The sequence below is a fragment of the Fundulus heteroclitus genome, unplaced genomic scaffold (assembly GCF_011125445.2).
Source record: "Fundulus heteroclitus isolate FHET01 unplaced genomic scaffold, MU-UCD_Fhet_4.1 scaffold_68, whole genome shotgun sequence".
In the NCBI taxonomy this organism is placed as follows: Eukaryota; Metazoa; Chordata; class Actinopteri; order Cyprinodontiformes; family Fundulidae; genus Fundulus; species Fundulus heteroclitus.
Genome location: NW_023397121.1, coordinates 986610 through 1010395, shown reverse-complemented (window position 1 = coordinate 1010395; position 23786 = coordinate 986610). Strand labels below are relative to the sequence as shown.

The 23786-nt window shown below is 51.0% G+C and overlaps 3 protein-coding genes across 4 annotated transcripts; 2 read left to right on the top strand and 1 right to left on the bottom strand.

The window, feature by feature from the left end:
• Positions 1 to 71: 71 nt before the first annotated feature.
• Positions 72 to 18563, bottom strand: LOC105923738. Its single transcript, XM_036133739.1, has 9 exons — positions 18486 to 18563; positions 3478 to 3688; positions 1736 to 1858; positions 1411 to 1643; positions 1199 to 1336; positions 934 to 1121; positions 775 to 854; positions 614 to 697; positions 72 to 513 (listed from the first exon to the last, which is right to left on the bottom strand). Exons 2-9 carry the CDS (start codon positions 3662 to 3664, stop codon positions 368 to 370), a joined length of 1179 nt encoding a protein of 392 aa, XP_035989632.1. The 5' UTR covers positions 3665 to 3688; positions 18486 to 18563; the 3' UTR covers positions 72 to 367.
• Positions 4297 to 14536, top strand: setdb2 (SET domain bifurcated histone lysine methyltransferase 2). Of its 2 annotated transcripts, none has more exons than XM_036133738.1 (12): positions 4297 to 5133; positions 5601 to 5714; positions 5791 to 5883; positions 5954 to 6078; positions 6162 to 6416; positions 7113 to 7438; positions 7516 to 7685; positions 12153 to 12373; positions 12449 to 12497; positions 12579 to 12715; positions 14164 to 14252; positions 14326 to 14536. In XM_036133738.1, exons 1-12 carry the CDS (start codon positions 5124 to 5126, stop codon positions 14486 to 14488), a joined length of 1752 nt encoding a protein of 583 aa, XP_035989631.1. In that variant the 5' UTR covers positions 4297 to 5123; the 3' UTR covers positions 14489 to 14536. The 2 variants fall into 2 exon arrangements, with proteins under 2 accessions (XP_035989631.1, XP_035989630.1); XM_036133737.1 differs by having other exon boundaries at positions 4301 to 4913.
• Positions 16948 to 22216, top strand: creg1 (cellular repressor of E1A-stimulated genes 1). The gene is made up of 5 exons (XM_036133740.1): positions 16948 to 17481; positions 18506 to 18625; positions 18704 to 18817; positions 20283 to 20371; positions 21106 to 22216. The coding sequence occupies exons 1-4, from the start codon at positions 17182 to 17184 to the stop codon at positions 20367 to 20369; spliced, it is 621 nt and encodes a 206-aa protein (XP_035989633.1). The 5' UTR covers positions 16948 to 17181; the 3' UTR covers positions 20370 to 20371; positions 21106 to 22216.
• Positions 22217 to 23786: the final 1570 nt, after the last annotated feature.

Here is a 23786-nt window from a genome sequence, read left to right as displayed (position 1 = left end):
GTAATAGTTTAAATCTTCTGACAGATGCAGGACAAACTGTTCTGAGATGTGAAATAAAAACACAAGGAATCCACCGTTTTGTCCTTTATTGTTATTAACTGATCACATGCATGTTTGTTTTCATTCAAAGGCTTCAAACTGGAAACACATTAAGGCACAAAATAATAAATATAATTATTTAATGAAGCTGTAGTGAACAAATGTTTACATGCTTTTTGTTCAGGAATAAAAAATGTCTGCATTCCGGTTGTTAAATAGAAATCTACAGCTATAAGTTCATAATGAATGTAAACAAAAGGTGCTGGAATCATTGTCTGCAGTGCGTTGTAACACTTCTCCTCCTGTCCTCCAGGGGGTGCTGCTCCTCTTACAGCATCTCCTTCAGGATGTCGGGGAGGAACTCCTGGGCATCCCTCAGCTCCTCCTTCCACTCCTGGGGGATGCCCCCACCGCTGTGGGCGGCGCCGGCCCCCAGCAGGGCCCCCAGCGCCGCCCCGCGGTTGCAGTTCTCACCTGGAGACCAGAACAAACCAGCAGAACTATTAGGTGGAGTTCCACAGGGCGAGGTTCTCGGCACTCTAACGTTTCCACATCAGGTGAGACGTGGACCAACCTCCACAGTTGGTGTTGGCCAGGATTCCTCCTCTGGGGTCATCGTGAAACTCGTAGGCCAGGTAGAACAGGCTGGACATCGCCCCTGATGGGTCAACGGTTCACGTTAAGCTAGCATCGTTAGCTAAAGTGGAGCTAGGGCTGGTCTGAGCAGATCCTCACCTCTGTTGTAGCAGGCCAGACCCAGGGAGTTCACGGCGCTCTGGTGGACCTTCAGCCTCTCCTCAGAAGACGCAGAGAACCTGAGAGTAAGACCGATTCTTTCAGTCTGAGCATGGGGGTTCAGCCTGACTACCGCGGTTTTCCCTGCTTCACACAGACCTGGCGGCCCTGCGGCTGTAGCTCTGACAGGCGTCCCACGCCTCCAGGCTCCTCAGAGCGGACTCGGCCTGCCGGCGAACGCTGGCCCCGCCCAGAACGGCGTGCAGCGCCCGGCTGTAGATCGTCACGTACTCGGGCACGTTGGGGTGAGGATGGGTGAGCTTCACAAACTCTACCGCTGCTGCAACCTGAGGAGAGAAGGAGGTAGAGGCGAGGAGGGGTCCTGAGGGGCGGCTGGAGACGGACACGATCCGTGTTCGCTCACAGCTTGATCCTCATTGGCCGAGGCAGACAACAGGACAAAGGGCAGGATCATGGGAAGGCAACCGATGGCGTCCAGCTGGCTGTCAGCGACCCGAGAGCTGAGCATCTGTTTGGATCGTTTCTCTGCGAACTTCAGGACCTGCAGAGCACAGAGAGCGCCATCAGAGCGGCTGTGGTCGCCATCAGCAGCAGGATGAGGAGGATGAGGTTTACCTCGCCGGGAGAGGTCGGTCTGCCGTGCTGCCAGTCAGCGAAGAACGAGCGGTGGTTGGACTCTGCGTAGGTGTCAGCGTGTGAGCCGGGCGTGGTCAGGAACTGGACGTAGTCGGACAACACGGCGGCGCGAGCCTCCGGCTGGGAGACGTCGCTGAACCTGCGGGACACGATGGTCCGAGCTACTCGGAGGGAGCAGAGGACGTTCAGGGTGTTGTCTCCGGCCTGAAGACCTGCAGAACCAGACGGGAGGAAGAGCTAACTGTCACACAGAGCGCCACAAAGAACCAATTAACTAATTATATTCAGCTGATGTTTTCAGTACCTTGGTGGTAGTGGACCGAGCCGTTAGAGGACCGCCACAGTTCCAGCTTATCATGCAGGATGACGTTACCGACAACGTCAGCCTGTTTGGCACCAGTGGACCAGCCGGTCCGTCCGCTGCCGGCTGCAACGTGACACATGATAGCATGTGGAAGATGGAAACATGTTAGAATTCATTCATTAATGAGGGTTTTTATAACATGACTGGGCTAAGCAGCTAGCACTGATGCTAAGCAGCTAGCACTGATGCTAAGCAGCTAGCAGTGATGCTAAGCAGCTAGTAGTGTTAATAAGTAGCTAGCAATGATGCTAAGCAGCTAGCACTGATACTAAGCAGCAGGCACTGATGCTAAGAAGCTAGCAGTGATGCTAAGCAGCTAGCCCTTATGCTAAGCAGTTAGCACTGATGCTAAATAGCTAGCAGTGATACTAGGCAGCTAGCCCCTATGCTAAGCAGGTGCTGTGGGCCACCATACTGCCACCACCAGACCAACAGCACCACGCTGCCACCACCGGGCCCACAGCACCATACTGCCACCACCGGGCCCACAGCACCATACTGCCACCACCAGACCAACAGCACCACGCTGCCACCACCAGGCCCACAGCATGACGCTGCCACCACCGGGCCCACAGCATGACGCTGCCACCACCGGGCCCACAGCACCACGCTGCCACCACCAGGCCCACAGCATGACGCTGCCACCACCAGGCCCACAGCACCATGCTGCCACCACCAGGCCCACAGCATGACGCTGCCACCACCAGGCCCACAGCATGACGCTGCCACCACCAGGCCCACAGCACCACGCTGCCACCACCAGGCCCACAGCATGACGCTGCCACCACCAGGCCCACAGCACCACGCTGCCACCACCAGGCCCACAGCATGACGCTGCCACCACCAGGCCCACAGCACCACGCTGCCACCACCAGACCCACAGCATGACGCTGCCACCACCGGGCCCACAGCATGACGCTGCCACCACCGGGCCCACAGCACCACGCTGCCACCACCAGGCCCACAGCATGACGCTGCCACAACCAGGCCCACAGCATGACGCTGCCACCACCAGGCCCACAGCATGACGCTGCCACCACCAGACCCACAGCACCACACTGCCACCACCAGGCCCACAGCACCACGCTGCCACCACCAGGCCCACAGCATGACGCTGCCACCACCAGGCCCACAGCACCACGCTGCCACCACCAGGCCCACAGCATGACGCTGCCACCACCAGGCCCACAGCATGACGCTGCCACCACCAGGCCCACAGCACCACGCTGCCACCACCAGGCCCACAGCATGACGCTGCCACCACCAGGCCCACAGCACCACGCTGCCACCACCAGGCCCACAGCATGACGCTGCCACCACCAGGCCCACAGCATGACGCTGCCACCACCAGACCCACAGCACCATGGTGCCACCACCAGGCCCACAGCATGACGCTGCCACCACCAGGCCCACAGCACCACGCTGCCACCACCAGGCCCACAGCACCACGCTGCCACCACCAGGCCCACAGCACCACGCTGCCACCACCAGGCCCACAGCACCACGCTGCCACCACCAGGCCCACAGCTGCTGAATGTGGCTGGTTTCAGATAAACATTCTTCCTGTGGCTGTAAAGCTCTGATCAGAACCGGAGCCTGGATACATTTTTTATTTAACCTTTAATAGAAACTCTAAAAGCGTACAGCAACAACGGAAGCAGCGTCCTCAGGTGTGAGGTTACCTGTGTTGGACAGGCTGAGGATGCTGGACGGGTGTCTGGCTGCCGGAGCGCTGAAGCCTGACAGCCAGCCTCCAAAGTCCCTGCGGATGTCCTGGATGTTGTAGTACCAGTGGACCGGCATGGACATGGAGTCTGCAGCACACATGGCCCAGAAGGCCTCGCTCACTGACCGCCTTACTGCAGACATCTCACAGCCGGAGGCGAGCTTCACCTGGGGAGGAGGAGCAGACGTTTTACCTGTTCCCTCAGAAACGTCACAGCACAGGTGGCAGCCCACGTCACAGTGGACCAGAGACCAGAGCAGCCCACTGACATCCTGTCACAGCGATAAGATGAAACAACAGGTAGACCTGAACCTGGCAGGGAAATCCTCTCACCTGTCTTCTCTCCGCTCCTCATCTGAAGTTATGAAAGTGTTATAAAAGTGAGCCGGAAGTGACGTGCAGCTGCTGCCTGGCAGTAAACAGCACCTTCCCTCCTCTTATGTAGCTGCCGCTTTACGCTTCATATGTAACCGCGTTACCCAAGCGATGACGTAGAGGGCTGTGCATGGTGTCGTTTGGTAAACAAAGCAGCAGTACGGCAAACCGCGAGGCCCAGTTACGCCGCTACGCCCCGAGTGTTGACTGGCAGGCAGAGGAATTACATTTTTACTTTAATTTTGAAATGAATGGCTGAGATTGTTTATAAAAATAGATCACTCGCGTGTTTCCCGATATTTAACAGTTATTTAAGAGTTACATTTTATTGTTTTTAAGTATCAGTGTGACTGATGTTTGACTGTAGCTGTAGATATTTATTTAGTGGATCAGTATTTTATGTTATTATGTTGGACTGTTGTTTGTAAAGATCCTCGCTATGAAACGTTGATGCAGTTAGAAACGTCAAATATAACGTGACCTGTCAGACAGAACCCAGGGATTAAAGCCCAGCCTTCCTACGGCGGCCCACTGGACCCAAGAAGGCTCCAGCCGCCATGCGGTCTTTGTGCTGCAGCTTGTTTGCAGTGAAACTTAATTTAAACCACAGCTGGTGGTTAATTTAAACGTAACTTAATTTAAACCACAGCTGGTGGTTAATTTAAACGTAACTTGATTTAAACCACAACTGGTGGTTAATTTAAACTTAACTTAATTTAAACTGGTCGTTAATTGTGCATTTATCTGACCAAAGCTCCCGTCTCCGTGTAATAAGCGGCTCTGTTTTCCACATTAAGGGACAATAGAAGCTCTCTGGGTCTGAGTGGGTCAGAACCAGCAGAACCGGGTCTGACCCGCTCCGGGTTAACCGGGTACCGCTGGTTAGTGGCTCTGCTAGTTTAACTAAGCCTCCCGGGGACCGGTTAGCTTCCGGTCCCGATAGTCAGCAGCCGGAGCTAGCAGAGCGCTGCTAGCCGTCCGTGGACATGGGGGACGTGTTGGATCCACGGGACGTGGGTAAGACTAAACCAGGGCAGAATCCACGGTGGCGCCCACGGACACCCAGGCGGGGAGACGTGTGGTCACACTGTGGGGCTACGTGACTCCCGTTTTCAGCGGCAGAGCAGTGATTTTCAGCGCTAGCTTGATGCTAGTGGCCGCCATGTTGGTTAGGGCAAGTCTCCAACAGCTCCTCGGGTGTAAAGCCAGCATCTGGAGCTGAGTCTGATGCTTTTAGGTCTGTTTCCGGTCAGTTGTGTTTTCTATGTGATGAATTACACACCCTGTTGTTTTATTTGTGAAAACCCTGAGATCTGTTTGTTCTTTATAAGCTTTTTATTTCCACTGGACTCCTTCACATCACATCCACGCACTACACTGGGTTTACTGCCATTATTCTGTGTAAAACGGCTCAAGTCCAGTCAGACCGGACAGGGAACGTCTTAGATTGTTGTCTAGTCTAGACGCTCAGTGTATTTAGGTCAGAACTTTGACTAGACCATGCTAACAGGCTGGCCTCTCTACTAGACGGGTTAGACGTGATGAATGGGTTTGGTAGCTGTGTTGACCTCCATGCAGGTTCTAACCCAGAATCTCACAGATGGTCCAGATTTAATCTCCAGGCAGCAGACGGAGCTCTCTAAGTCCAGGCTGATGGTAATAATCCGGCCTGCGGTTAAATAAACGCTGGTGTCTGTCCTGCAGAGAGGGCTAAGGCCTTCTGGGCGGAGAAGGACGTGGACCAGGTCTTCTCCCGGGTCTTCCAGTGTCTGGGCCACCTGAAGCAGGTTCTGCTGAAGAGGACCGCCACAGATAAAGGTAGCGCCCCGCCCTGAGGCCTGGTGACGGCGGCCCCGGCCGTTCTCCTGACGGTTCTGCCGGTTCTGTTCCTCAGAGTACGTGCGGGCTCAGAAGCTGCTGGAGTGTCTGGACTGCCCCCCCTCAGGGTTGCCGGACCTGTCCGTGGTGCAGGTGGTCATCGGCTCAGGTAGGCTCCGGTCCGGACTGGTCCGCGTGCCGTCGGGGTTCTGGTTGACCCGTGTGGTTCTGGTCTGCAGGGGGGCTGCTGCCGGCGGCGCCCGTCCAGCTGTTCAACGGGGGGCCGCCCCCTGCTGGCAGGGAGGAGCTGCTGCCGCCTCTGGCCCCGGCCCAGCTGCAGTACCACCCTCACCCCTGCTGCAAGGTAAGCCCGCCCCTTCCAGCAGAACCGAGACCCCACCCCCCCCCCCCCCCCCCCCAAAAGGTGACCTCTCTGTCTGTCCCCAGTCCTGCCTGCCCATCTCGCCCAGGACCCCCGAGTCCAGGTCGCTGCTGCACGGCCAGAACCCCCTGAAGGTGCCACTGCTGTGCGGCTTCAAGCGGCTGACCACCATGCCGCTGCTGATCCGGTTCCGGCAGGACGAGGACGTTCCGGAGGACGGCTGGGACGTCATCTACAAGGCGCCGTGTGGACAGAGCCTGCGCAGCTTCGAGGACGTGGCGTGCTTCCTGACGGCGACGGAGAGCTATGACATCCTGCAGGTGGGCCTCAGACCGGCGCTGGCGCAGCTAGCTTAACGCGGCCAGCTTAACACAGCTAGCTTAGCACGGCTAGCTTAGCACAGTAGCGCAGCTTGTTTAACGCAGCTAGCTTAGCGAGGCTATCTTAGCACAGTAGCGCACCTAGCTTAGCGCGGATATCTTAGCACAGTAGCGCAGCTAGCTTAACGCAGCTAGCTTAGCACAGTAGCACAGCTTGTTTAACGCACCTAGCTTAGCGTGGCTATCTTAGCACAGTAGCGCAGCTTGCTTAACGCAGCTAGCTTAGCACGGCTAGCTTAGCACAGTAGCGCAGCTTGTTTAACGCAGCTAGCTTAGCGAGGCTATCTTAGCACAGTAGCGCACCTAGCTTAGCGCGGATATCTTAGCACAGTAGCGCAGCTAGCTTATCGCAGCTAGCTTAGCACAGTAGCGCAGCTTGTTTAACGCAGCTAGCTTAGCGAGGCTATCTTAGCACAGTAGCGCACCTAGCTTAGCGCGGATATCTTAGCACAGTAGCGCAGCTAGCTTAGCGCGGCTATCTTAGCACAGTAGCGCAGCTTGCTTAACGCAGCTAGCTTAGCACAGTAGCGCAGCTAGCTTAGCGAAGCTAGCTTAGCACAGCTATCTTAACGCGGCTAGCTTAGCACAGGAGCACAGCTAGCTTAGCACAGTCTGACCCGCTCCTCTTCCTCCCAGGTGGACTTCTTCACCTTCAACCACCTGGTCCAGCTGGACCCGGCTCCGTCGGCCGCTTCGCCGACCCCGCAGCGGCGGGACCTGAGCCGGGGGGCGGAGCCTACGCCCGTGGAGCTGTGCATGGGGGACGACGAGTCCCGGCCCGCCGACTTCCGCTACAGGAAGGACCGCTGGCCGCACGGCTGCTTCCTGACCCGCGGTCCCACGCTCTTCCTCGCCTGCTGCGACTGCACTGACGGCTGCGGCGCCGGCTGCGCCTGCGCGGCCATGACGGCGGGGGGGCAGGGCTACAGACACCAGCGGCTGCCAGAGCCGGTCCAATCGGGGTGAGCAAGTTCAGCCAGAGGCGTCACGCCCCCCCAGGGAACCGGCGCTAACCCTCCTCTTCCTCGTCTTCCTCCAGGCTGTACGAATGCGGGCCGTGGTGCGGCTGCGACCGCGCCCGCTGCCAGAACCGGCTGGTCCAGAGGGGCCTGCGGGTCCGGCTGCAGGTCTACCAGACGGAGGACCGGGGCTGGGGGGTGCGCTGCCGTGACGACCTGGACCGCGGCACCTTCATCTGCACCTACGCAGGTGAGGCGGCTAATTGGGCCTCATTAAGGTTTCTATTAGCTTCTGACTGCACCGCACAGAGGGAACTAAAGGAACACGTTCCTAAATGTGTCTGTTTTTACTGGATTTGACCCTAAAATAAGAGCAGCTCACCATCAGGTGCAGGAGGTGTAATTAACTTCAGAGGTAATTGACTAACTTCAGAGGTAATTGACTAACTTCAGGGGTGATTGACTAGCTTCAGGGGTGATTGACTAGCTTCAGAGGTAATTGACTAACTTCAGGGGTGATTGACTAGCTTCAGGGGTAATTGACTAACTTCAGAGGTAATTGACTAACTTCAGAGGTAATTGACTAACTTCAGGTGTAATTGACTAACTTCAGGGGTGATTGACTAACTTCAGGTGTGATTGACTGACTTCAGGTGTGATTGACTGACTTCAGGTGTGATTGACTGACTTCAGGTGTGATTGACTGACTTCAGGGGTGATTGACTAACTTCAGGGGTGATTGACTGACTTCAGGGGTGATTGACTGACTTCAGGCGTAAATGACTGACTTCAGGGGTGATTGACTGACTTCAGGGGTGATTGACTGACTTCAGGGGTGATTGACTGACTTCAGGGGTGATTGACTGACTTCAGGGGTGATTGACTGACTTCAGGGGTGATTGACTGACTTCAGGCGTAAATGACTAACTTCAGGGGTGATTGACTAACTTCAGAGGTAATTGACTAACTTCAGGGGTGATTGACTAACTTCAGGTGTAATTGACTAACTTCAGGTGTAATTGACTAACTTCAGGTGTAATTGACTAACTTCAGGTGTAATTGACTAACTTCAGGTGTAATTGACTAACTTCAGGTGTGATTGACTGACTTCAGAGGTAATTGACTGACTTCAGAGGTAATTGACTAACTTCAGGGGTGATTGACTGACTTCAGGGGTGATTGACTGACTTCAGGGGTGATTGACTAACTTCAGGGGTGATTGACTAACTTCAGGGGTGATTGACTAACTTCAGGGGTGATTGACTAACTTCAGGTGTAATTGACTAACTTCAGGTGTAATTGACTAACTTCAGGTGTAATTGACTAACTTCAGGTGTAATTGACTAACTTCAGGTGTAATTGACTAACTTCAGGTGTAATTGACTAACTTCAGGGGTGATTGACTAACTTCAGGTGTAATTAACTGACTTCAGGTGTGATTGACTGACTTCAGGTGTGATTGACTAACTTCAGGGGTGATTGACTAACTTCAGGGGTGATTGACTAACTTCAGGGGTGATTGACTGACTTCAGGGGTGATTGACTGACTTCAGGGGTGATTGACTAACTTCAGGCGTGATTGACTGACTTCAGGTGTGATTGACTGACTTCAGGCGTAATTGACTGACTTCAGAGGTAATTGACTAACTTCAGGGGTGATTGACTAACTTCAGGCGTAATTGACTGACTTCAGGCGTAATTGACTGACTTCAGAGGTAATTGACTAACTTCAGGGGTGATTGACTAACTTCAGGCGTAATTGACTGACTTCAGGGGTGATTGACTAACTTCAGGTGTGATTGACTGACTTCAGGTGTGATTGACTGACTTCAGGCGTAATTGACTAACTTCAGAGGTGATTGACTAACTTCAGGCGTAATTGACTGACTTCAGGCGTAATTGACTGACTTCAGGCGTAATTGACTAACTTCAGGGGTGATTGACTAACTTCAGGCGTAATTGACTGACTTCAGGCGTAATTGACTGACTTCAGGGGTAATTGACTAACTTCAGGCGTGATTGACTGACTTCAGGTGTGATTGACTGACTTCAGGTGTGATTGACTGACTTCAGGTGTAATTGACTAACTTCAGAGGTAATTGACTAACTTCAGGCGTAATTGACTGACTTCAGGCGTAATTGACTGACTTCAGAGGTAATTGACTAACTTCAGGGGTGATTGACTGACTTCAGGTGTGATTGACTGACTTCAGGCGTAATTGACTAACTTCAGAGGTAATTGACTGACTTCAGAGGTAATTGACTGACTTCAGAGGTAATTGACTGACTTCAGAGGTAATTGACTGACTTCAGGGGTAATTGACTGACTTCAGAGGTAATTGACTAACTTCAGAGGTAATTGACTGACTTCAGGGGTGATTGACTGACTTCAGGGGTGATTGACTAACTTCAGGGGTGATTGACTAACTTCAGGGGTGATTGACTAACTTCAGGTGTAATTAACTAACTTCAGGTGTAATTGACTGACTTCAGGCGTAATTGACTGACTTCAGGGGTGATTGACTAACTTCAGGTGTGATTGACTGACTTCAGGTGTGATTGACTGACTTCAGGCGTAATTGACTGACTTCAGAGGTAATTGACTGACTTCAGGGGTGATTGACTGACTTCAGGGGTGATTGACTGACTTCAGGGGTGATTGACTAACTTCAGGGGTGATTGACTAACTTCAGGGGTGATTGACTAACTTCAGGGGTAATTGACTAACTTCAGGCGTAATTGACTAACTTCAGGCGTAATTGACTGACTTCAGGCGTAATTGACTATCTTCAGGTGTGATTGACTGACTTCAGGTGTGATTGACTGACTTCAGGTGTGATTGACTAACTTCAGGTGTGATTGACTATCTTCAGGTGTGATTGACTATCTTCAGGTGTGATTGACTATCTTCAGGTGTGATTGACTATCTTCAGGTGTAATTGACTATCTTCAGAGGTAATTGACTGACTTCAGGGGTGATTGACTGACTTCAGGGGTAATTGACTAACTTCAGGCGTAATTGACTAACTTCAGGCGTAATTGACTAACTTCAGGCGTGATTGACTAACTTCAGAGGTAATTGACTGACTTCAGGGGTAATTGACTGACTTCAGAGGTAATTGACTAACTTCAGAGGTAATTGACTGACTTCAGGGGTGATTGACTAACTTCAGGGGTGATTGACTAACTTCAGGGGTGATTGACTAACTTCAGGGGTGATTGACTAACTTCAGGTGTGATTGACTGACTTCAGGTGTGATTGACTGACTTCAGGCGTAATTGACTGACTTCAGAGGTAATTGACTGACTTCAGGGGTGATTGACTGACTTCAGGGGTGATTGACTGACTTCAGGGGTGATTGACTAACTTCAGGGGTGATTGACTAACTTCAGGGGTGATTGACTAACTTCAGGGGTAATTGACTAACTTCAGGCGTAATTGACTAACTTCAGGCGTAATTGACTGACTTCAGGCGTAATTGACTATCTTCAGATGTGATTGACTGACTTCAGGTGTGATTGACTGACTTCAGGTGTGATTGACTAACTTCAGGTGTGATTGACTATCTTCAGGTGTGATTGACTATCTTCAGGTGTGATTGACTATCTTCAGGTGTGATTGACTATCTTCAGGTGTAATTGACTATCTTCAGAGGTAATTGACTGACTTCAGGGGTGATTGACTGACTTCAGGGGTAATTGACTAACTTCAGGCGTAATTGACTAACTTCAGGCGTAATTGACTAACTTCAGGGGTGATTGACTAACTTCAGAGGTAATTGACTGACTTCAGGGGTAATTGACTGACTTCAGAGGTAATTGACTAACTTCAGAGGTAATTGACTGACTTCAGGGGTGATTGACTAACTTCAGGGGTGATTGACTAACTTCAGGGGTGATTGACTAACTTCAGGGGTGATTGACTAACTTCAGGGGTGATTGACTAACTTCAGGTGTGATTGACTGACTTCAGGTGTGATTGACTGACTTCAGGCGTAATTGACTGACTTCAGAGGTAATTGACTGACTTCAGGGGTGATTGACTGACTTCAGGGGTGATTGACTGACTTCAGGGGTGATTGACTAACTTCAGGGGTGATTGACTAACTTCAGGGGTGATTGACTAACTTCAGGCGTAATTGACTGACTTCAGGCGTAATTGACTGACTTCAGGCGTAATTGACTATCTTCAGGTGTGATTGACTGACTTCAGGTGTGATTGACTGACTTCAGGTGTGATTGACTATCTTCAGGTGTGATTGACTATCTTCAGGTGTGATTGACTATCTTCAGGTGTGATTGACTATCTTCAGGTGTGATTGACTATCTTCAGGTGTGATTGACTATCTTCAGGTGTGATTGACTATCTTCAGGTGTAATTGACTAACTTCAGGTGTGATTGACTGACTTCAGGTGTAGATAGTCTCATTTAGCATTTAGCTGCTCAAACCAAGGACAAACACGTTTAATAAAACTTTAGCTCCCGTTGTGCCGTGATGATCAGGTCTGATTGTTCTGGGTCGGTCTGACGTGGTTCTGTAGGAACGTTTTACGGTTCAATCATGGTTCTAAATTTACCTGTTAGTAACTAATTACTCATTAATTAATGAGTAATTAATCTCATTATCCCTGGTTGTTCTGCTAGTTCTGGCCGTTTTTACGTGCCGTAGGCGTTCTGTAGGCTGTGGTTCTGCTAAAACCCGGTTTCCCTGAACAGGCGTGGTTCTGCAGAGGGACCGGAGCCCCGAGGCGCCGCCGGCCGCCAAGCAGGCGCGGGCGGAGCCGCCGTCTGACGACGAGGTGGAGGTGGTGACGGAGTGGCCGGCCACGCCGGTCCTGGACACGCTGGCGCTGCCCGGCTCGCCTCGGGCCACGCAGCACGTACCGGTGATCCAGAAGCCCGGCGAGTCCGGCGCCGCGCCTCAGGACCCGGACCAGGTACGGTGTCCCCTGACCTTTGACCTCTGACCTCTGACCCCTGCCCTCTGAGTAACTCCTGTGGTTCTCCATCAGGTCCAGACGGCGCCGCTCACAGATTCCAGACCGACGTCTCCATCAGCAGGTAGAACCCAGACCACATGATGGGGGGGGGGGTGTCAGCGGCAGCCCGGTTCTGACCCGGTTCTCTGCTGGTTCTGAGCAGGCGGGCTGTCTGAGGTGAGGGTGACGGTGGCCATGGAGGCGCAGGACGGGGGGCGGAGCCTAAAGCGAGCGGCGGCGGGGGACGACGTCTGCGTCATCGACGCGTCCTGGGAGGGCAACGTGGGCCGCTTCATTAACGTGAGTCCACCACAGGGTTCTAGGTCCTGACCCGGCAGAACCTCAGCCAGAACCTCAGTCAGAACCTCAGTCAGAACCTCAGTCAGAACCTCAGCCAGAACCTCAGTCAGAACCTCAGTCAGAACCTCAGCCAGAACCTCAGCCAGAACCTCAGTCAGAACCTCAGCCAGAACCTCAGCCAGAACCTCAGCCAGAACCTCAGTCAGAACCTCAGGGACCCACAGGAGCTACACGCCTCTCACCTGAGCAGAACCAGAACGTTTCAGGTCAGAGGAACCCAGAACCCAGGCTGGTCCAGAGGGAGGCTGGTACCATCTGCTGGTTCTGGTCCACCGGGCCTCATGGGCCAAAGCAGCCGCTTAAATTCATAAAGCTTCGCTTTTAGAGGCTTAACACAGACAGAACCATCAGAACCAGGACAAGCGGGCTGAGACGGTTCCGCCTGTGTTTAAAGCAGCGGTACCGAGCTTTAACTGGGCCCCCACTGGGTCGCTGCTGAGGTTCTCCTGGTTCTGTTTGCAGAAGTTGGTCAGAAGCTAACTGGATAGTTTTTAAGTTTTCCTGCAGAGCAAGCTGGAGGTTGCCAGGTCTGCTGGTTATCAGCACCTGGGGTGAGTTTCTCTCTAGCTGCTAACTTTTCACCCTGAAGAACCTGGTTTCCTGTTCGTTTAAAGATGTTCTAGAACGCGGTTTGTCCACCTGTGGAACGTTGAGAATGATCAGCGTTTATTAATCACGTTGCAGGTAAATTCAGCTCAGATGATGCGTGTAACAGGTCTGAGACCAGGAAGGATTTGTTCTTTAGATTCTCATCGCTGCTTTAATCATCGGTTCTCTGACCGGGTTCTCTGATCCGGTTCTCTGACCGGGTTCTCTGACTGGGTTCTCTGACCCGGTTCTCTGACCGGGTTCTCTGATCCGGTTCTCTGACCCGATTCTCTGACCCGGTTCTCTGATCCGGTTCTCTGACCGGGTTCTTTGACCCGGTTCTCTGATCCGGTTCTCTGACCGGGTTCTCTGACCGGGTTCTTTGACCCGGTTCTCTGACCGGGTTCTCTGATCCGGTTCTCTGGCCCGGTTCTCTGATCCGGTTCTCTGGCCCGGTTCTCTGACCGGGTTCTCTGACCGGGTTCTCTGACCGGGTTCTCTGACCCGGTTCTCTGATCCGGTTCTCTGACCGGGTTCTCTGACCGGGTTCTTTGACCCGGTTCTCTGACCGGGTTCTCTGATCCGGTTCTCTGACCCGGTTCTCTGGCCCGGTTCTCTGACCCGGTTCTCTGACCCGGTTCTCTGATCCGATTCTCTGATCCGGTTCTCTGACCGGGTTCTCTGATCCGGTTCTCTGGCCCGGTTCTCTGATCCGGTTCTCTGATCCGGTTCCCAGACCCTGGTTCTCTGACCCGGTTCTCTGACCCGCCTTAACCACGTTCTGCTGACTCCGCCCACAGCACAGCTGCCAGCCCAACCTCTTCATCCAGAACGTCTTCACGGACTGCCACGACCCCGCCTTCCCCGTCATCGCCTTCTTCACCAGCAGGTGAGCAGCGGGGGGCGGAGCCCCGCTAGGCCCCGCCCCCTCAGGTGTGCTGACCTTCCTCTGTGTCCTTCAGGGTCATCAAGGCCGGCACCGAGCTCACCTGGAACTACGCCGCCGACGGCGCCGCGGAGAACCAGGAGGTGGCCTGCCTGTGCCGCAGCAACGGCTGCCGGGGGTGGCTGCACCTGGAGGAGAACCTGTGTGACGTGTGCGAGGCTGACGCCGCGGAGAACTGAGGCGTTCCGCGTTCTGCCGTGTTTTTTAATAAAGTCTGATTAAAGGAACCCGTTTGAGCTGCTTTGTGGTGGAGGAGCTGGTTTACAGCAGACCTGGCAACGTCTGCCGCTGTCAGGACGTTCTCCTGGAGAACGTCTGCCGCTGTGAGAACGTTCTCCTGGAGCACGTCTGCAGCTGTGAGGACGTTCTCCTGGAGAAAGTCTGCCGCTGTGAGGACGTTCTCCTGGAGAACGTCTGCCGCTGTGAGGACGTTCTCCTGGAGAACATCTGCCGCTGTGAGGACGTTCTCCTGGAGAACGTCTGCCGCTGTGAGGACGTTCTCCTGGAGAACGTCTGCCGCTGTGAGAACATTCTCCTGGTAACGTCTGCCGCTGTGAGAACATTCTCCTGGTAACGTCTGCCGCTGTCAGGACGTTCTCCTGGAGAACGTCTGCCGCTGTGAGGACGTTCTCCTGGAGAACGTCTGCCGCTGTGAGGACGTTCTCCTGGAGAACGTCTGCCGCTGTGAGAACATTCTCCTGGTAACGTCTGCCGCTGTGAGAACATTCTCCAGGAGAACGTCTGCCGCTGTCAGGACGTTCTCCTGGAGAACGTCTGCCGCTGTGAGGACGTTCTCCTGGAGAACGTCTGCCGCTGTGAGGACGTTCTCCTGGTAACGTCTGCCGCTGTCAGGACGTTCTCCTGGAGAACGTCTGCCGCTGTGAGGACTTTCTCCTGGAGAACGTCTGCCGCTGTGAGGACGTTCTCCTGGAGAACGTCTGCCGCTGTGAAGACGTTCTCCTGGAGAACGTCTGCCGCTGTGAGGACGTTCTCCTGGAGCACGTCTGCCGCTGTGAAGACGTTCTACTGGAGAACGTCTGCCGCTGTCAGGACGTTCTCCTGGAGCACGTCTGCCGCTGTGAAGACGTTCTACTGGAGAACGTCTGCCGCTGTCAGGACGTTCTCCTGGAGCACGTCTGCCGCTGTGAGAACGTTCTCCTGGAGAACGTCTGCCGCTGTCAGGACGTTCTCCTGGAGAACGTCTGCCGCTGTCAGGACGTTCTCCTGGAGAACGTCTGCCGCTGTCAGGACGTTCTCCTGGAGAATGTCTGCCGCTGTGAAGACGTTCTACTGGAGAACGTCTGCCGCTGTCAGGACGTTCTCCTGGAGCACGTCTGCCGCTGTGAAGACGTTCTACTGGAGAACGTCTGCCGCTGTCAGGACGTTCTCCTGGAGCACGTCTGCCGCTGTGAGAACGTTCTCCTGGAGAACGTCTGCCGCTGTCAGGACGTTCTCCTGGAGAACGTCTGCCGCTGTCAGGACGTTCTCCTGGAGAACGTCTGCCGCTGTCAGGACGTTCTCCTGGAGAACGTCTGCCGCTGTCAGGACGTTCTCCTGGAGCACGTCTGCCGCTGTGAAGACGTTCTACTGGAGAACGTCTGCCGCTGTCAGGACGTTCTCCTGGAGCACGTCTGCCGCTGTGAGAACGTTCTCCTGGAGAACGTCTGCCGCTGTCAGGACGTTCTCCTGGAGAACGTCTGCCGCTGTCAGGACGTTCTCCTGGAGAATGTCTGCCGCTGTCAGGACGTTCTCCTGGAGAATGTCTGCCGCTGTGAGAACGTTCTCCTGGAGAACGTCTGTCGCTGTGAAGACGTTCTCCTGGAGAACGTCTGTCGCTGTGAGAACGTTCTCCTGGGAACGTCACCTGTAGAAAACCGTCTGGTATTTAGAAGTTAAAACAACTCATCCTGAGATCCTATTGCAGCTTCCTGAGTTTTAGTTCTCCAGGAGAACGTTCTGGGTTTTGGTTCTCCAGGGAAATGTTAACCAGGGAACATTCTGGGTTGAAATTCTCCAGGGAACATTCTGGGTTTTGGTTCTCCAGGGGAACGTTTTGGGTTTTGGTTCTCCAGGGGAACATTTTGGGTTTTGGTTCTACAGGGGAACATTTTGGGTTCTGGTTCTACAGGGAAACATTTTGGGTTCTGGTTCTACAGGGAAATGTTAACCAGGGAACGTTTTGGTTCTCCAGGGGGGACATTTTGGGTTTTGGTTCTCCAGTTCTAGGTTGTACTTATCCAGGGAACATTCTGGGTTTTGGTTCTCCAGGGGGACGTTTTGGGTTTTAGTTCTCCAGGGGGAACGTTCTGGGTTTTGGTTCTCCAGGGGAACGTTCTGGGTTTTAGTTCTCCAGGGGGAACGTTCTGGGTTTTAGTTTTCCAGGGGGAATGTTCTGGGTTTTAGTTCTCCAGGGGGAACGTTCTGGGTTTTGGTTCTCCAGGGGAACGTTAACCAGGGAACGTTCTAGGTTGTACTTATCCAGGGAACCTTCTGGGTTTTGGTTCTCCAGGGGAACATTCTGGGTATTGGTTCTCCAGGGAATGTTCTGGGTTTTGGTTCTCCAGGGGAACGTTTTGGGTTTCGGTTCTCCAGGGGAACATTCTGGGTATTGGTTCTCCAGGGAACATTCTGGGTTTTGGTTCTCCAGGGGAACGTTAACCAGGGAACCGCTAAAAGCTTTTAAATCAGCTTTCCCTCCTTTCTGCTGCTCCTCTGTTCACCCTCCCTTAATTCCGCTTTTACTTTGAAGACCGGAAGTGTCCTGTTACAGGGCTTTTATTGTGAAAGTCCGCCCCGGAACTCGCCACCGCCGCTTATATCTAGCCGTCCTCGGCTCGCAGACAGCGACTGTCCTGCAGCACCGAGCCCGACCATGAACGCCTCTCTGCGGCCTACACTCCTGCTCCTCCTCGGCCTCGCCTGGCTCGGCCCCGGCTCCTGCGGCCCCGCCTGCGGCCCGCAGATCCCGCCTCACGACCAGGTGGCCCGGGTGGCGCGCTTCGTGGCGCACCAGTGCGACTGGGCCTCCATGGCCACCATCTCCAGCCACCGGCCCGTGGAGGGCCAGCCGTTCTCCAACGTGTTCTCGGTGAGCGACGGGCCCCACGGGACCAGCTCCGGGGTGCCCTACCTCTACCTCACCCGCATGGAGGTGTCGGTGCAGGACCTGCAGGTGAGGCCCCCGCGGCGCACAAACACCTGACGTAACGTCAGGCTGCAGCGTGACGCAGCACATTCTAGAGACGGTGACGCAGCGCTTTGGAGCCCGGTCACGCGCCTGGAGCGGAGTCACGTGACCGGGCGGCTCTCATAACCGCTTTCATAACGAATCATGTGCTCGATTAACTTTTATTTCAATATTAGTTCATAAACATGGAAAATAATTAAAATTATGTTTTAATTGTTTTAGACATAATTATATAAAATGTGTCAATGTGTGATAATTTATACAGATATATCCAGTCATAAAATGTTTCTGTTTATAACAGATGAGAATATTTAATTAAAACCTGTTTAAGATGCTAATTTAGCAGCTAACGCCAGCAGGAGTAATATTAAGAATCTTTTATTTTAATTATCTTTACAATGACAGGAATTATTTACTTTGAGAGACATTATTTAGACATAATTATATAAAATGTGTCATTGTGTGATAATTTATACAGATATATCCAGTCATAAAATGTTGTTTCTGTTTATAACAGATCAGAATATATAATTAAACCTGTTTTAGATGCTAATTTAGCAGCTAACGCCAGCAGGAGTAATATTAAAAATCTTTTATCTTTACAATGACAGGAATTATTTAGACATAATTATATAAAATGTCAATGTGTGATAATTTATACAGATATATCCAGTCATAAAATGTTTCTGTTTATAACGGATCAGAATATATAATTAAAACCTGTTTAAGATGCTAATTTAGCAGCTAACGCCAGCAGGAATAATATTAAAAATCTTTTATTGATCTTTACTTTTGAGAGACATTATTTAGACATAATTGCATAAAATGTGTCATTGTGTGATAATTTATACAGATATATCCAGTCATAAAATGTTCCTGTTTATAACAGATCAGAATATATGATTAAAACCTGTTTAAGATGCTAATTTAGCAGCTAACGCCAGCAGGAGTCCCTCCAGGTGTTCTGTTGTACACCTGCCCCTCCTTACCTGTGTCCCTTCACCACCAGGTGAACCCCCAGGCCTCACTCTCCATGTCCCTGGCCCAGACCGACTACTGCAGGCAGCAGGGCTTCGACCCCCAGAGTCCTCTCTGCGCTCACATCATCCTGTCTGGATCGGTGCTCGAGGTACCCGCCGCTCCCCCCAGGTAAAGCCAGGTGTTCTGCCGGAGCCCGGTCACATGACCCTGACCCGCTGTCTTCCAGGTGAACGGGACGGAGGCGGACTTTGCCAAGAAAGCTCTGTTCAGCCGGCACCCGGAGATGATCGACTGGCCCACGGACCACAACTGGTTCTTCGCCAAGTTCAACATCTCTCAGGTACGGCGCCGTGTCTGGCTCTGCAGGTTCCACCCCCGCTCTGAACCTGGGGCCTGGTTAAAATAACATTTTTAGAAGGATTTGCTAAATGGAAATCAATAACCTTTAGCACACTTGATTCTATTAACGGAATTATTTCTCCAGGAAATAATTAGACTGAAATCGGTAAGTCAGGAAGCTAGAGAGCGCTGCGGTGGACGGCCGGTCATTAGCTTGGTGGGTTAGTCCTAAAGTCACACCAAACACTGTTAAATCGACATTAATGCTCTTATTAATGCTGTAATAACACTATAAAGAGCTATAGGACGATGGTGGAGTGAAACGAGACAAACATTGTTTAAAACAAACCCTAGTTATGTTTAACTAGGTTATTAGCAGTAAGTTATCCTAGAGGCTAATAGCGCTATGCTAGCGGACATCTGGCGCTAATTTAAAAGACTTTTAAACTCTCTTTAATGTTTAACTAGGTTATTAGCAGCAAGTTTTCCTAGAGGCTAATAGCGCTATGCTAGCGGACATTCAGCGCTAATTTAAAAGACTTTTAAACTCTCTTTAATGTTTAACTAGGTTATTAGCAGCAAGTTATCCTAGAGGCTAATAGCGCTTTGCTAGCGGACATTCAGCGCTAATTTAAAAGACTTTTAAACTCTCTTAAATGTTTAACTAGGTTATTAGTAGTAAGTTTTCCTAGAGGCTAATAGCGCTATGCTAGCGGACACCCGGCGCTAATTTAAAAGACTTTTAAACTCTCTTAAATGTTTAACTAGGTTATTAGCAGTAAGTTATCCTAGAGGCTAATAGCGCTATGCTAGCGGACATCCGGCGCTAATTTAAAAAAATGTTAAACTCTCTTAAATGTTTAACTAGGTTATTAGCAGTAAGTTTTCCTAGAGGCTAATACCGCTATGCTAGCGGACATCCGGCGCTAATTTAAAAGACTTTTAACCTCTCTTAAATATTTAACTAGGTTATTAGCAGTAATATGATCCCTCTTGTTGATTTTCATCAGAACTCTTGCTGCAGCATTTTGGATCAGCTGAAGGCTTTGAACTGCATTTTGTGGACTTCCTGATAGTAAAGAATTACAATAGTCCAGCCTTGAAGTAACAAATGCATGGACTAGTTTTTCAGCATCACTCCTGGACAGAATGTTTCTAATTTTGGCGATATTCCTGAGGTGAAAAAAGGAAACTCTGGAAACCTGTTTAATATGTGATTTAAATGACATGTCTTGGTAAAATGTAGAGAAGCCAGATGTACAACATTTAACATTGACCACATAAAAACACCCTAGAAAGTCCCCCAATGCTGCAGCTGTAGCTAACAGTGAACATTATTATTATTATTATTATTATTATTATTATTATTATTATTATTATTATTATTATTACTACATGTAAAAATGTTTACCACCAGAACCTGTTCTGGTCCGGCCGGTCTGACACGCCCCTTCTCTGTGTTTCAGGTCTGGGTGTTGGATTATTTCGGAGGGATCAAGACCGTCACGCCTGACGAGTATTTCCAGGCTCCGCCCCACAGGAAGCACCACTGACGGTGAGGGCTGCTGGGATTTGTAGTCCTTGGTTGTGATGAATTGAAATAGTTTAAATTAAAGAATATTTTCAGCAGCTTTATTAGATTTAATCAGCATTAACATTTTGATGCTCTTTACTCTTTAAAAAACACTTTTTCATGAATTTTAGAAAGTTTTTATCTGTTTCTCTCCATATTGGCTTAATATAACATTTATACTCATAAAATGTAGTTTTCTAGATGCTTTAAAGTCATTTTTTATAAACATTTTGCAATGAAAACAGTTTAGCAGCAAATTACTTTAATACACATAGTATTTATTAAAATGCTTAAATAGTAATTTAAAAGTATGAAGATACATTTTGATGTATTCTAATGAAATGTCATATCATCCTAAATAAAAACAGTTATTAACAATATGCTGCTTATTGGAAGATAGGGATATCATTGTGACTTTCAGTAAGTAAAAATTAAATTATTTAAATTTTACTTATATAGTGCCAATTCATGATACATGTCAATTAATATCTTATTAGTTATAACAGACTATTGTATCGTAACATTCAACCAGTGAAGATAGTTCATCATATATTATCCTACTAAGAATTAAAACTGATGCTTTTACATATAATAGGATTTATTATTATATAAAATAAAAATATTTGTGATATTTCTCAGGATAGAAGAAAATTATGATGTAATAAATGTGTTGATCAGATGATAAAATGGTGATAAATGAACTTATTTGTATTCAGGAATCCAACCTGCAACCCGGAGTGATGAAGATGAGGATGATGATGACGATTCCTTCTCTTTGACGTTCTCTGCTTGTGTTCTTAGTTCTACTAGTTGTTCCCCTTCAGTGGCTCGTTAACGCAGACCATAACGAGGCAGATCAGCTCCAATTGGCTCTGAAACATTAAAGTGAGCGGGTGGGCGGGGCCAAAAAGGTGGCGTCATCAGAATAAAGAGCTTCCATATTATTATAATAATATTATTATTATTATTATTATTATTATTATTATTATTATTATTAAAACTTGCTGTTAGGAATGGCATTTTTTCCAGAGAAGTTCCCTCTTCCTCCCCAGACCTGCAGGTAAATGTGTCTGTGGACTCCTCGACATCAGAGAACGTCCTGGAGAACATCCTGGAGAACGTCCTGGACTTTTATCCTAACTTCCTGCCTCTGCAGCTGAGTGGAAGCTCTCGCGGCTCTGATGAACTACTTTAGCTGCATGTTTAAAGGCCAGAGCGCGTTAGAATGTGAGTTATCGGGTTTTTACGTGAATAACAGAGGGTGGGTGTAGTGCAGCGGTCTGACCACTGGGGGGAGACACCTGATCATTGACGCCATTAAAGCACTTTAGACCGTTTGGTCATTTCTGCTCAGGTTTAACGTGGAGATTCATCCCAAACCAAAGTTTCTGTGGGATGCAGGAGGTTCTCAGCTCCACCCACAGTGTTTCTCCTGGCTTCATGCTGAACTTTAACCTTTTTATTGTGTTTGATGCTGGAGGCTTTGCACTGCGCTCAGATTAAAACCTGCACTTTGGGAATCACAGATTTATACACAGAAAGCACTCTTTATAACACGCCACATGGTATTTACTGGGGAAACTACATTTCCCATGGTTCATAGAGACCAGAGGGCATTATAAGCATTTTACCTTTTATAAAATGTCTCCATTTTCAGATTATTTTGACCATTAAGGGCTAAATCATCAGTTGTATTCTATAAAATGTCCTGTTGAAGCTTGTTTGCTATAATAATATATTTTCATACGCTGGAAACTGTGAGAAATGCAGAAAATGATGAAATGAGCTGATCTATTTTTGAAAGAACAATAAAGATTTTTAGCAAAACAATGTGTCTGACTGGCTTTGTGGACCAGAACCAGCGCCTGGATCCAGCTCAGTGAAGCAGGGAGGCGTCCAGCTGGAGCTGGTGGGTGGATGTCCAGCTGGTGGGTGAGTGCCAAGCTGGTGGGTGAATTTCCAGTTGGTGGGTGGGAGTCCAGCTGGTGGGTGAGTGTCCAGTTGGTGGGTGGGAGTCCAGCTGGTGGGTGAGTGTCCAGCCGGTGGGTGAATTTCCAGTTGGTGGGTGGATGTCCAGCTGGTGGGTGAGTGTCCAGCCGGTGGGTGAATTTCCAGTTGGTGGGTGGATGTCCAGCTGGTGGGTGAGTGCCAAGCTGGTGGGTGAATTTCCAGTTGGTGGGTGGGAGTCCAGCTGGTGGGTGAGAGTCTAGCCGGTGAGTGAGTGTCCAGCTGGTGGGTGGACGTCCAGCCGGTGGGTGAGTGTCCAGCCGGTGGGTGAATTTCCAGTTGGTGGGTGGGAGTCCAGCCGGTGAGTGTCCAGCTGGTGAGTGAGTGTCCAGCTGGTGAGTGAGTGTCCAGCTGGTGGGTGGGTGTCCACCTCGTGGGTGAATTTCCAGCTCGTGGGTGGACGTCCAGTTGGTGGGTGGGAGTCCAGCCGGTGGGTGAATGTCCAACTCGTCGGTGAGTGTCCAGTTGGTGGGTGGGAGTCCAGCTGGTGGGTGGACGTCCAGCTGGTGGGTGGACGTGCAGCTGGTGGCTGGGAGTCCAGTTGGTGGGTGGATGTCCAGCTGGTGGGTGGATGTCCAGCTGGTGAGTGTCCAGCTGGTGGGTGAATGTCCACCAGGCGCCGGTGGGTGAATGTCCAGCTGCTGGGTGAGTGTCCAGCTGGTGAGTGTCCAGCTGGTGGGTGAATGTCCACCAGGCGCTGGTGGGTGAATGTCCAGCCGGTGGGTGAATTTCCAGTTGGTGGGTGGGAGTCCAGCTGGTGGGTGAGTGTCCAGCTGGTGAGTGAATGTCCACCAGGCGCTGGTGGGTGAATGTCCAGCCGGTGGGTGAATTTCCAGTTGGTGGGTGGATGTCCAGCTGGTGAGTGTCCAGCTGGTGGGTGAATGTCCACCAGGCGCCGGTGGGTGGGAGTCCAGCTGGTGGGTGAGTGTCCAGCTGGTGAGTGAGTGTCCAGCTGGTGGGTGAATGTCCACCAGGCGCTAGTGGGTGAATGTCCAGCTGGTGGGTGAGTGTCCAGCTGGTGGGTGAATGTCCAGCCAGTGGGTGAGTGTCCAGCTGGTGGGTGAGTGTCCAGCTGGTGGTTAAATGTCCAGCCAGTGGGTGAGTGTCCAGCTGGTGGGCGAGTGTCCAGCTGGTGCTACACCCGCAGCATGATGCTGCCACCGCCGTGCTAAACAGCTGCTTCAGCACGTCCAACCATCAGAGCAGAACCAATCCAGACTGGAAACTGGACCTGGGCGTCGTCCACTGCCTCCACACCTGTCCAACACTGGTGCTACAGGTGTGGACCAGGTGTCCCCACCTGATGACATCATCTAAGGTTCTCCTGAGGGACTGGACTCAAGCTGATAAAAGCAGCCAGAGATGGACTTGTGGTTCTGGACTTCTCCTC

Coding starts and splice junctions, on each gene's coding strand:
- LOC105923738 (XM_036133739.1), bottom strand. CDS start 3,664: ATGTCTGCAGTAAGGCGGTCAGTGAGCGAGGCCTTCTGGGCCATGTGT. Junction 1,859..3,477: donor CCTCAGCCTGTCCAACACAG/GTAACCTCACAC, acceptor GTCACGTTGCAG/CCGGCAGCGGACGGACCGGC. Junction 1,644..1,735: donor CTCGGTCCACTACCACCAAG/GTACTGAAAACA, acceptor CTGGTTCTGCAG/GTCTTCAGGCCGGAGACAAC.
- setdb2 (XM_036133737.1), top strand. CDS start 4,883: ATGGGGGACGTGTTGGATCCACGGGACGTGG. Junction 5,715..5,790: donor GAGGACCGCCACAGATAAAG/GTAGCGCCCCGC, acceptor TCTGTTCCTCAG/AGTACGTGCGGGCTCAGAAG. Junction 12,374..12,448: donor CGCCTCAGGACCCGGACCAG/GTACGGTGTCCC, acceptor GTTCTCCATCAG/GTCCAGACGGCGCCGCTCAC.
- creg1 (XM_036133740.1), top strand. CDS start 17,182: ATGAACGCCTCTCTGCGGCCTACACTCCTGCTCCTCCTCGGCCTCGCC. Junction 18,626..18,703: donor TGTCTGGATCGGTGCTCGAG/GTACCCGCCGCT, acceptor GCTGTCTTCCAG/GTGAACGGGACGGAGGCGGA. Junction 18,818..20,282: donor CCAAGTTCAACATCTCTCAG/GTACGGCGCCGT, acceptor TCTGTGTTTCAG/GTCTGGGTGTTGGATTATTT.